Source organism: Lipophrys pholis (assembly GCF_963383615.2).
Source record: "Lipophrys pholis genome assembly, chromosome: 2".
NCBI classification, from domain to species: Eukaryota; Metazoa; Chordata; class Actinopteri; order Blenniiformes; family Blenniidae; genus Lipophrys; species Lipophrys pholis.
Window position 1 is genome coordinate 30486404 of NC_137636.1, and position 13190 is coordinate 30499593.

General features: G+C 44.6%; 1 protein-coding gene across 3 annotated transcripts in view; it reads left to right on the forward strand.

Moving 5' to 3' along the window:
• The window catches only part of chd9 (chromodomain helicase DNA binding protein 9), a 78502-nt gene that overhangs the window by 6899 nt on the left and 58413 nt on the right, over window positions 1–13190 (forward strand). For all 3 annotated transcript variants that reach the window (XM_080493440.1, XM_080493442.1, XM_080493441.1), the window contains exon 2: window positions 1883–3541. In XM_080493440.1, the coding sequence (XP_080349566.1) occupies window positions 1976–3541 (1566 nt within the window). In that variant the 5' untranslated portion in view covers window positions 1883–1975. The remainder of the gene's footprint in view (window positions 1–1882; window positions 3542–13190) is intronic.

The window sequence follows — 13190 nt, forward strand, 5'->3', positions numbered from 1 at the left end:
TATTTGCAGAGGAAAGCTTGTGTGTTGTCCGTGTTTGCCAGGTTGTCCGCTCATTAAGGTGTGTTAACAGTTAAAACCTGTCCGTGCACGCTGAGTCCTTTGCTCAGTACAGGGTGTCCACTTGTTTCAGGATAGTTATCTGGAGTTTACCTTATTACTTGTGAGTACCCGACCCAGCGTAAGACTCTGCTGCAGGCTAGGATTTAGTAATGGCGGCCCGCCACTCCGAAATTAATGTACAGGAAATACTGGATTAGGTTTTTCTGCTCAACATCTCACTTCTTTAACCCAAACCAGGTCCACATGACCGATGTTGCACCGGTCTTCTTTACAAGCACCTCCTCCTCCTCCTCCTCCTCCTCCTCCTCCTCCTCCTCCTACTCCCGTGTAAGAGGCTTGCAGCCGCTGCCATGCTTTCGACCAAAACAGGCATGGCTTGATGACATCATCAACATGCGCTGTCGCGATAGGCTGTTATAGTGAAAATCTCTACCGTGGGCCAAATTCATATTACCGTTTATACCGCCCACCTCTAATGTCACGGTAGTTTCACATAGTGTCGCTATGACAACTAGTTATCCTATGGAGCTACGATCTGCAATGAAATGCAAGACCATGTACGAAAAGCGAGTGAAATCTATGGGAGTGGAACAGGAACAACTGTATATGGGACTTTCCAACATGAACTGCATCGGCAGAGTATCTGCTAGGTGGTTCATGTGTGATTCAGTTTTCCTAAAATAAAAACTAGAAGAGAATAACTTTCTCTTTCTACTGAACCACTTCTTAGTCCTGCTATTGAGATACTGTATTTGTGTGTGTGAAACTTGCTAATTGTCTGTAGTGCGAGACATTCCTGGGAAATATTGCCTTTAAGTACAAATCGAACATGCAGTTTATTGGAACTGTAATATGAAGTATTTATGATCTCTGAAACATTTTCATGTGTATTGAACCACTGAACAGCTTGGAGATCAGCTATTAATAACCCACCCCCCCCAAAAAAAAACAACCATCTCTATATGTCAGACTTGTGTGTGCTTCAGTGTATAGCAAGTCAGCCTGTAATGACTGACCTGGGTATGGTTCTGTCATCCTGTCATCTTCCGCTGGTCTGTGGTTACAGAACACACACACACACACACACACACACACACACACACACACACACACACACACACACACACACACACCCACACACACACACACACACACACACCCACACACACACACACACACACACACACACACACACACACACACACACACACACACACACACACACACTTAAAGGGCCTCCTCTGCTGCTGTCCTTAGCTGTTGAAATTCTATCAGCTGTCTGCACCTCCCACACATTCTGCAGGAGCAGGGCAGCCAGCTTCATTGCGTGTGGAGGTTGGGGGTAGACGTGTATTTGTGTGTGAGTGTGTGTGTGAGTGTGAAAGGGGTGGGGGTACAGGAAGAGGCACCTGCTGGTGGCTGGCGGTTGGTTCGCACCAGCTGCTTTGCTGCACACATGAAAGGCAGTGCTGATAGATCACTGGCAGCACCAAATTTCTCCAGTAGCCTTCTAACCTCGCCGTTACCTGGATTTTTAAAAGCATTTTCATGGATAATTTTTTTTTTTTACTTTCAACTAGCCAACAAACATAGATCCCTGATGAAACAGTGATGACGAAACAGATGATAAAAATACATGTGGAATATTAAACCTGACACCTTGTCAGGTCTTCTGGGTCATTTTTCACTGTGGTGAGGTTTGTGCTGGATTGTTTTGATTAGTAGCTTGTTTACAAACAGGTCTGCTCTTGTTTTGCATCACAGAGTGAATCATATATTTTCATTGGATTTTAATATACTTTTTTTCTTTTTTGGGGTGCAGGCACACACTATAATGGACATGCTGTAGCCCCGTGGACAGGCTCTTTGAGACCAGCTTGGATTCAAAGGTTCCTGTCACCCTCCGACCGATGCCATGGACTTCTTTGATGACCCCAACCTCTTTGCTGGAGGGTTGGACGGGCTGGACGAGGATGGCTTCTCTGCGGCGCCATCGCTCGTGGATGAGCTTAACCTCAGTGCCGACTTTGAACCCCTCCAGGTGGAGCCACTTGGCTCAGGGAAGCAGCAAGACTTGATGCCACCGGTTTCTGCCCAACAAGCCATGCCCAGTTACAGCCAGCCAGTGAGTCATTACATTGGCATGAAGGCACAGAATCCCATGGGGCAGGTATTTTCTGGTTCTCCAAGCACAGGTGGTGGCATGATTGCAGAGCAACACGGCCAGTACCACAGTGCCACCATGAGCCAAGTGCCTCAGTCCAACGGCCTGTTCTGTAACAGCAGCAGCCCGATGTGGGGCAATCTTGACCAAAATGGGACTATGTACCACCCTCTTTCTCAACAGCAGCGGCAGCTCTGCCATCAGCAGCCGCAACTGCACAACCAGCAACTTCATGTCCAACCGCAACAAGCACAACAGCAACAACATCACCACCCATGTCACCGTCAACAGCAAGAGCAGCAGCGCAGAATGCGACAACAGCAGCTGCAACAACAGCAAAGCCATCAGCAACAGCTGTTGAACCAGCACCAACAAATTAACACGCAGGCTGTGTCCCTGCAGCAACATCAGCAGCAGCAGCACCACAATTTCTCCTTTCATCAGAGAGGTCAACCAAACACCCAGCAACAAGTCCTCCATAGTCAGCCGCAGGTTCATCATCATGCACAGTTCCACTCCAGGTCTCTCCTCAACAAGTCTTATTTGGACAGTCAAAATGCTGCTCTGACTGGGACTTGCTTACAAACACAGCAGCAACAGGCCGGCTACCAGTTGCTCAGGGGAGGTCAGGCCTTCTCTGGTTCACGACCAGAAGACCCCAACTTGCCTTTTCCCATGCAGTCGTCATCCATGGTTCACACCCTGCCCCCCTGCTCTGTCAGTTCCACCAACGCTTACCAACCGGCTCAATACCCTGCCTACCCTGGAGAGCCAGAAATACCCAGTCTGAGTCAGCAATCTTTGTCCTCAGCCTCTGTATGTAGACCCACCACCACCACCGCACCACTCGCTTCCACAGTGCCTGAGCTATCAGGCACAGCATGTCAGTTTTCATCCACAGCACTCGTGAGTCAACAGCACACTAGGGCCCCTGTCAACCAGACAGAGGAATGTCCTTTCCGAGCCCTGCGCTGTTCTGAAGCCACCCAGGGAAACTGCAAGTCATCTGAGATGTTTAGTGACTCCATGGGGTGCTACCCCACCATTGCCAGCCACCTGCCCTCTGAGCAGCCTCAGAGCTGCGGGGTAATCAACACTAATGGATACCAAGGTTTGGGAGATAGTCTCCTGCCATCAGAGGCTCACGATGGAGACTTGGACGGCCTGGAACCTCCTGACCTTTTACCTGATTTACTACCCCAGCTGGAGGATGCTTTGAGGCAACAGGAGGAATCCAGCTGCTCGTGGGTCGACTCCAGCCAGGAAAAAGCACAGGAGCACAAGAAACTACCACCCATTGAGTACAAAGAACAAAAGGTAAATTTTTTTCTATTTTGGTTCCATATTTTAAGCCCATTTGTAGCCATGATTGTCCAGAGCAACTGTCTGCGTTATAATTCTTAATTCTAACACATGCATTGCAGTTTCCTCATTCATTCACCAAAATTATCTGAACCAGCAACATGTTGTTTTCACGTCTCCCGTTTCACTCATGCTGAACATAACGCTGCAGCTATTACAAGAACTTGCGAAGTCTTCCTGGTACATGATGGCACAAAATCCAATCACTCGTGTAATGTTTAACTAACTATTCCAGATAGAACATGTGTTGGTCTAGTTGGAAACCTGCAATCAGCAGTGGGGTGGCGGGGGTGGGGGGAAGGGGTGGATACGGAGTACCTAGGGCTGCCTGAAAGCCTTCTGAAAATGATAATGGTCAGTCCAGCCAGGGCTCTCTATCTGCCCAGCGTGCTGACAGCAGGTCAGGCCTGATTAGGCTAAGAGTGGCAGGAGTGTCTTCAGGACTTAGCTGTAAGCATACTTAGGGCTATATCAAGATGTGGGTCAGGGCAAGCCAGAGGCACTTGCACACTGCCTCGCTGGAGTGTGGGGGAGGTTGCACGCTGTTGTGGTTGCTGCCACAGTTTTTTTTTTTTTCTCTGTGCGTCTCTGTGCACGAGCGCATGTGCACGTGAGAGAGAGAGAGAGAGAGAGAGAGAGGGAGGGAGCGGGTGAGTGAGCGGTAGGAAGAGACCATGGTGAAGAAGAGTGGTTAGCACTCGAGAGAGGGGGGAGGGGGTCACGGAGATGGAGAGGGCAGCAGCTCATGGAAAAAGAAGAGAGAGATAGAGAGAGAGAGCGCTCAGGAAAGAAAAGGGAGGGAAAGAGACAGAGAGGAAGAGCTGAGAGGGAGAGGAGAGGCAGAGGGGGAGGCTGAGAGAATGCATTAGCTGGCTGTAACAGGCTTCAGGCGGTTCCTGGACCTCAGTTGGCTCGTAACTTAGCAGCATCCAGGCAGCCTCCTGGCCCATGAGTGACACATGACCGGCAGCGCAGGCAGCAGACGTTTCATCACGGTCTGCACGCTTAATTGGGCATGTGAATTTCACCACATCTGTGTGTGCCTTCTTCCCAAGGTTTCTGTCAAGAGTGCTGAGTGGTTAATACTAAAACCACAAATGTGCACAGTTTTGCACAAGACCTCTTGTGTTGTTGTTGTTGCTGTTGTTATTTTTCCCAATGTCCACCTCTGACAAAGGGAAAAAATAATTGCCACTGACAACACAGAAGTTTTGTTTGATGTCATTCACTTTCGTAAACACACAACTGACTGCAGGATAAATTTAGGTGAAATCTCCAAGTGCCAGTGGACCCATCACTTTTAAAAGTGAATCTCTGAACCTGAGCCAGAACGCTACTTGTATTGTGAGTACCTCAGCTATTCCCCACAGGGCAGCGGGTGACGAGAGAAACTGGTGGTCCGCCTGAACCAGAGCTCATCCACACATACCATTTGTTCATCTGCAAAAAGTCCTTGATTGAAACGGGGCCATAAACCAGAGCCATCTGAGTGAGCCTCTCCCTGTCTGTGTCAACATCCAGCCCTGTGTTGATGCTTACAGGCTGACTGTGCTATTCATGTGCACTGATGTGTGAAGAGTCTGCTGATAGTGTGTTTGCTGAACAGGCAAGGCATCAGGGGATAGCAGCCCACTCTTCACTCCCCCGCAGTGCATGTGGCTAATTAGTCCTTCCAGTGCTTGTAATGGTCAGCTGCAGCTGTGTCGAGCACTCGGGGTTCAAGATTGATCATTTGCGTCGGGGTTTTCATATTCACAGGTTAAATTGTGACGGTCGGCGTCACAGGTGCTGCTGCAAGGGACCTTAATCTAAACCGCCGATTGTGCTTTTGGACTCTAAATTGAGCCCTTTTAATTTTTTCGGGAACACTTGCAGACTGCTCGCGGCTTTCTTTGAGCAGATAGTTCACCCTTGTAAAAATAAATAAAAATCAGGCACACTGAAGTGAGAGGCTTCCCAGCTGGATGCTGGTTTGTAATGCTTACATGCACTCTTGTCCGTCAGCCTTTATGCTGTGACTCGAGAGTAACCGCTTTGCCCTCTCTGCATTTGTTTAAGTGGCAGACAAAACAAGTGTAAGTGTTTCTTGCAGTGAAGTGAAGAACTGCTTTGATTCCCATTGGCACATGATAATTATTGGGTTTGTTGCCTATGTTTGGATGATGAAAACATATTTTTACCTTTTGGTGATTTAATCTGTACCACTTATTCTGAACTGCTTGTTTAGACATGAATTGGACCATACTGCTATATTACATGTCTATAAGTATGGAAATCGAAATATCTGGTAATGGTGATTTTTGGTGCATCCATCCACCTTCCATTATTAGCTGATATCAGGTGAAGGCAGCTCACATCTAGGACATTAGAGGCCAAAGACAAACGCTTACATTTTCACTTGCAGGTAATTTAGACTCCTTTATGAACCTCAAATGTAATTTTTTGGTGTGTGTGTTTGCACTTTCACACCAAGAAAGGCCCGATCCAGAGCTCAAATCCACAACATTCTCTCTGCGAGGCTAAAGTGCTAAACCACTACACCAGGTTGAAATGAGTAAAAATGCATTTGTAATTAATCAAATACTTTTGCCTCATTGGTCTTGAGGTATGATGATTCTCGCTTTGGGTGAGCGAGGTCCCGGGTTCAAATTCCAAATGAGCCCAATCCTTTGTTGTGGGCAGTGGTGGCTTAGAGGTTAGCGAGGCAGACTTGGGATCGAAAGTTTGCACCCTTTGGTTTGACCTACATCAGCCCTCTGCAGCGCCGCATGGTGGCCACACCTCTGAACTGTAGAAACAGGATGGGTCAATGTGGAAAAGGAATTTCAACAAGGAGATTCTTTTTTTTTATTTTCATATATATATACATTTTTTGCAAGCATGTGACAGTTCAAGTGTACATACATATACAGTATATATATCCATATATAAACCCTCATTGATACATTGATAATATAAATAAATAAATTTGTATTTTATAAAAATATATTCACACTGTAATCTATATTTGACTGTAACCACACATACATACACACACGCATACGTACACACACATGTACATACATACATACATGCATACAATATCTAATTGACATGCCTGAAAAGGGGTAGGAAGAAGTCGAATTTATTGAGAGTACAAATTAAGAACATATAACTCAACAGTCATTATCATGAACTGACAACAAATTTATATTAACAGTCAATATTATTGTCAATTATATTTCTTCAAAAGCAATATTAAAAAAAGAAAGATTTTCGATTTGCATATTTATACTGCTTACAATAATTTGACCCGTCAGATGGACCAAGCAGAGGATGTTTTGTAGCGAAGCAATAACTTTTTATTAAACAGTTTAGTATAAAGACAGGTATGGTTTATCTGTACTAGAAACAAATCTAAATACTTCACTTTGCCATGTTCATGTGATATCGCCACGGCGCAGTAGTCTCTTTACTAAACCTTTATTACAAGGTGTTCTCCAAAACACTGTGTTTTGGCCAATATCCACCTCAGTTTGTCGAAAGAACTGATCTGAGAAATTGTAAGATGCCATTTGATTTATGTTGGATAGTTCATCCTGATGTGTCGTGATTCAAAGTAAGCCGAGCTATATTTCATAGGGATGCAAATTAAATCGAGCCCTATGTGTCGTAAAGAAAAGGAATAACAAGCCTTGCGGGGCAGCAGAACGTTAAATGTATTTGATCACAAAGCATTCAAATGAAAAGAAGTTGCTGGCCACACCGATTTCCTTTTTACTGTGAAGACTCTTATAAGTGAAATGTACGAAGAATAAGACTTTAAAAGGATTGAAATATTGCCATTCATGTGTGACAGGTAACATGTGTGGACATTTTACTGTTGAAACTTTCAATTTTTCAAATCCTTTGACATGCATCTCAAAATTATTTTAAACCGTATAATAAGAAAAAACTGAAAGCAATTGTGTCAATAATAGACACAAACAATCTTTTTGTTAGAGACGGGCTCCATTGTGACCTTTGGCCTTTAGTGTGTGAATGCTCTTACACACAAAATAGCCTATTCTGTGTAAAACCAGCATGTCATCTTGTTTCTGTAAAAAAATTGAGACTATATAAAATAGAACTACACTCGGTAGAGCGTAAACCTTCGTTTGTGGAACCGAGTTAGCGTTACTGGCATTATAGCCAGTAGCTCATATCGATGATAACTTTTGGGGATTTATTTGGAAATGGTTAGCCGTTAGCATCCCGAAATCTAATCCTTGGTCCTTGGATGATGATAAATCATCTCTGAAGATTTCGTGCATTTTGTGTAGGGCTGGGCGATTTGGCCCAAAAAACAAAAAAGATTTGGATTTTTGATTTTTTTTTCTCAATGCACTTAAAAATTACAGCAGACATCAGATATATTGTCAAAGGTGCAACTTTATTGCTGTGATTGTCTTCAGAGTTAAAATGCATATAAACAATCTGAAAATACAAGTACATGAGGCTCAGTCATTCTTCAAATTCAAGCTTTAACCCAGGTTTAGGCAAAAGTGCAACAGCAACTATGGAAACCCACAAGGAATGGTAGAATGGAACACTATAAATGTCGAAAAACTGGGGGGGGAACTCAAATTTGCTAAATAAAAACAATTTTTAGCTACAAATTCGGTAAATCGATTAAATAAATTTTTTGCCCAGCCCTAATTTTGAGTGAGTAGTATTGTGAAAAGTTGGTTACATACATACATACATACATACATACATACCAATAAATACACGCAACAAAAAACAAACATTTTGCGTTGGCAAAGGCTATAAACTGCATTATTTGTTCACCTTCAAGTCTAAGATATAGTAATATAAATTAGTGTTTTGTGATTTCTCACTCCTAAAAATAAGAGAAATAAGACTTAAATGCCAGTTTTCCAGGTGACTGTTAAGCGTTTCTTTTCTTTGAAGTCAGATGCTTCACACATTATAAACATCAGTTAATTTCACTCTTGTGACTAATGCGTGCTTTGTCATCATGTGTATACATGTGGCTTGACACCATAGTTGAATTAGCCTTTAATTTTTTTTCACCCTGCTGCTAAGCGTTTAATTTCAGTCACACCGGAGGAGCCTAATAAACGAGTGCCAGCGGCTCCCGTGCTGAGCACAACAGAAAAGAGATGGAGGTGGAGACTGATGGATACTGATGGCCTGGGTTGCTGTAGCCACCGGAGGCCCCCTCGGTAGTGACGCTGAGCAGGTGCCTCCCTGCTGCCTGTCTGCATCGCTGCTTTGGATGTATTATCCGACGGGCTTGTGTTCCCTGACGCTGCCGAGTCTTGGCCTCGGAGGCCCCGCGAGGCCTCGCAGCGAGCGGAGCCAGGGCGGCGTTTTCTGCATGTGACACGCTCGCTTCTGTTGCTTTCCTGACCTCTCCGGGCTTTATGTAACTCTTGAGCCGACTGGCCAACTAGACTGGGCAGGCAGTGCCATAATCAGCCCTGAAACTCGACACCATTCAGCGCCCTGGCCCTCACCCCACCACCCACATGCACCACACGCACATACAAATGCAGGAACTCGAGCACACACTCACACCCCGGGGAAACCTGCTGCTTCTGCGGCCACATGGTGATAGGCTGTCATTCACATACTTTCTCGGATCACCTCCCCCAACATCCATGCACGGCTCACCCTCCCCTCTCCCCGTGTGTGCGTGTGTGTGTGTGTGTGTGTGTGTGTGTGTGTGAGTGTGTGTGTGAGTGTGTGTGTGTGTGTGTGTGTGTGTGTGTGTGTGTCTCACTCTGTGAAGCGCTCGGTGTGCTTCACCCAACCCTGATCGTCCTGTCTGTTGGAGGCCTGCCAGAACAGGGCGGGGGCGGGGGATAAGTAAGGGTCAGAGGTAAACAGGAAGTCAGGCGGTCTCTGCTGTGGGCGGAAGGGGAGGGCCGAGTGGAGGAGGAGGAGGAGGAGGAGGTGGTGGTGGTGGTGGGGAGGTGTGTTGCGGGGTGGGGAGGAGCAGGGAGCAGAAAGGGAGGAGGGAGTTGTACTTGGATTGAGCGTGTCAGGAGCATGTGGGAATGCTGCCAGCCCCAACTGCACAGTAGGTCTGAATTTAAAGTATGCTCTTTTCATACAGCTCTCCTCTGCGTCCTACTCTCTATTGCCTCCTTCCCCAGGGATTAAATGGCTTTGAATATTTCTCTCGGGTGATGGGTGGGTGAGTGTTTGCCCAGCGGTCAAATGTGGAGTTTTTTTTTTTTGTGTGTCTCTGTGTGTTTGTGTGTGTGACTAGACTGTAAAGGTTTTTGGGTGGTGGTGACACGGGACTCCCCCCTTGAACTTTTGCTAACCTTTGACTGGCACCCAGGCAGGCCGGCGGGCACGCGTTGTGAAATACTCAATTTAAGGAAGCCCGCATGAAAATCGCTTGTATGTCAGCGAAGTGTAGGGCACAGCACAGGAATGACAAGAGACAACAAAGTCTTTCGACCTTATTGTCCTTGTGTTTACACTTGACACAATGTTGGGAGCCTCGCTGAGAAAGGAAGTGTCACCTACTTTGGAACAAAACATCCTCATATCAAGTCAAAGTCGAATGAAGTCAACCAAAGTAAAACTGGTCACAGCTTGCGAATTTGCGCTCAGTTTTACCCCCCCCCCCCCCATGTTCACAGTTTTCTGACTTATGAATGTTGGTTACACTGTTCTAAGATGACAGTTGGCTCACTGGTTACTGATTTGTCAATTCAGCAAACAGGTTTTTGTCAGAAGGAAGTCATTATCTAGTCGCCATGGTTGCTGATGTCCAAAGTGGCGTGGAGTGTTTCGTTGTCATTTTTATAAGCGTCAATTTTAGAGGACATTGTTATTGATTCACTCAAACTTTGTTTGCGCTGATTTGTATATTTTTGGAATCCAATGACGTCCCTCAAAAACACACCCAGCATGCACTTTTCACTTACATATTTTAATTTCGGTTCCTCTTTTTCAGATCTATGCGTATCACTATGCTGTAAACAGGATGGTGCTGTCATAGTGACACATGTGGGTTGATATTTAGTTATTTGCTTAAAAATTAATCCTCTACACTGTGGCATGCTTGGGACAGCTTTATAATGAAGCAACCAGGACTGCTCCCACTGGCTCGCTGTCTGACATGAAACGATTGTAACCACAGTTAATGTGATGTTCTGACTCCTGGCACAAGGGTCCATCAGTGAAGGGCAGTGGCTAGTTGTGATTTATTTATGTAATCGAATAAATTGAGAATAAAGTCCATTGCGAAAGCTGTATTATGTTTTGGGTGTTTTTGCAGTATCTTTAATAATCCACATGGGTTAATTACATTGAACGACGGTCACATGTGTTTCATGTGCTTTGCCCTGTTGTATGTGATTAATACTTATGTATTAAAGATATATATTGCATGCTCAGGCTGCATAATGTTCTGGTGTAGAGATTATGGGCTCTTGCCTCCTCGGTGAGACTATCCTGTGTTTGCCTTGAGATGGACTGGTGACCCTTGCTGCTTGTCACCTGACTTAACCCGAAGCCGGTTTGGCTCCAGCCACCTGTGGCCCAGGATTGGTTTTAGGTTTTTATTTTATTTTATTTTTTTATTTCTTTCATATAAAGGAGATATTATGGGTTTGATTCAGTTCATTTGACACTTTCTTTGTGCTTGAAGGGAGGAAAAAAGGAGCACAAGATCCGGCCTCTACCATTGGCGCTGAGATTTGCGCCACAGACATCCACCCCACACAGAGCAGGATGTGGAAATCAGAGCAGGGGGGATAAAAAAAAAAAATCCTTACTTCATCATATCCTGATGGCTGCAGGTCGACTCTGCACCCGCGCTGTCTTGCTTGTGTGCGGATGTGCGGAGTTGCCTTTCTGTGTGTTCCTCTGTACGCAGCCCTCTTCTCCCTTTGCACTGCTTCAATAATGAAGGAGTTGTAAAGGTCTGGCAGTATGCCCCTTGCTGAAACAACCCCCCACCCCCACCCCACCCCCTCTCCCTCTCTCTCTCCCCGTCTCTGTCTGACTCTCTCTCTCTTGCATCCTCAGGGACCTCCTCTCAGCTCCACTCTTCAGTTTGCACCGATGTTCCCATTAATGAATGGCATCATCCGGCTTGCTTGTTTTGCTCAGTTCAGCTTCACTTCACTGCTTGGTGTCTGACCCGCTGTGCCGTCTCTGATTCAGAGAGCGCCTCATCATTACTCAGTACAACCACAGTTAAAAGGCAGACATACTGAGGACGCTTCACTTTTCTTTTTCTTTTTCTTTTTTAATTTGATTATCTGACCACGTGTCAGTTTTTTCTTCCCTGTTGAATGTGAGCATCTTCAATGGAAGCCAAGAAAATTCAACATGTGAACTGCAATTATATATGAAGGTCCACGAGACCTTTTCCAGCAGCTGCAGCAGCAGCAGCATTTCCGGGAAGGCGGTCGTCTCTGCATGAATCTGACATTCAGCTCCTGATGTTTTGTAGCAGTTCAACCTAAAGGACCTGCAGGTTGTCAATGTCACGATGCAGCTGCACTAAGGTTATACTGACCACAAAAGAAGCCTACATTCAGAGTAGTGAAAAAGAAAAAGTATCCACAATGGATCTGTTAAATGTGTGAGTCAGCTGTTCATTTTGAAAGGTGTCTGTCTTTGGGGGTGATGGCCTCCTGCTTTCACTTTGACTCATGCTCAGTGGCGCGTGTGCGCAGCGCAAGCCCTTAAAATATCATCTTAAATCTTGCTGAGCGACCGGCCTTGGAGCTGACACTCAAAGATGCAAGAAGGGCAGATGCCCTACTTAGATTCACTCCCTGCTTTTCTCAGTGTTTGGGACTGATTGACACAGAGCCAGGCCACGTTTATACTCTGTATGCCATGCTACCCACAAACCCACGTCACTGTTTTTATGCAATCAGTTGGAATAGCTGTGCTTGTCTTTGTGGTCTTTTTTTTTGGTTTATGTAGGATTTAAAAGAGTTCATAATTTCAGAGAAAGTTTTTGAGGGCATTCGTAAAGGCTGAAATTTATTTTAATGGTGCTGAAAGACAAGCAGTGCTTTAGTTCTTTTAACGCATCACTGAATGAAGGAAAAAAGTGCAAATGAAAATTTGTTTAGTCACACTAGTTTAAGGGTAGAAAATTCTGTCGGAAATCTGTGGAATGAGTTCACAATCCTGATTGTTTATTTTTTATTTTATTTTATTTTATTTTATTTTATTTTATTTTATTTTATTTTATTTTATTTTATTTTATTTTATTTTATTTTATTTTATTTTATTTTATTTTATTTTATTTTATTTTATTTTATTTTATTTTATTTTATTTTATTTTGTTTTGTTTTGTTTTGTTTTGTTTTGTTTTGTTTTGTTTTGTTTTGGTGAGTCCTAATTTAGTTTAAAAGATCTATTTTTCAAGGGAGCCCTGGCCAGGATGGCAGAGGCACCACAATTAAATCTAACAAACGAAAAAAAAAGGAGAAATAAATGTGAATGTCTGATTTGAGAAGTCTATAAAAACACCCTTGGATTTTCACTGAATTGGTCCAGATATGAAGGTGGTTATGGACACATTTCTCTGCTCTGCCTCCTCACAGTCACCCCCTAGTGTTCACTTCTGTCCTAG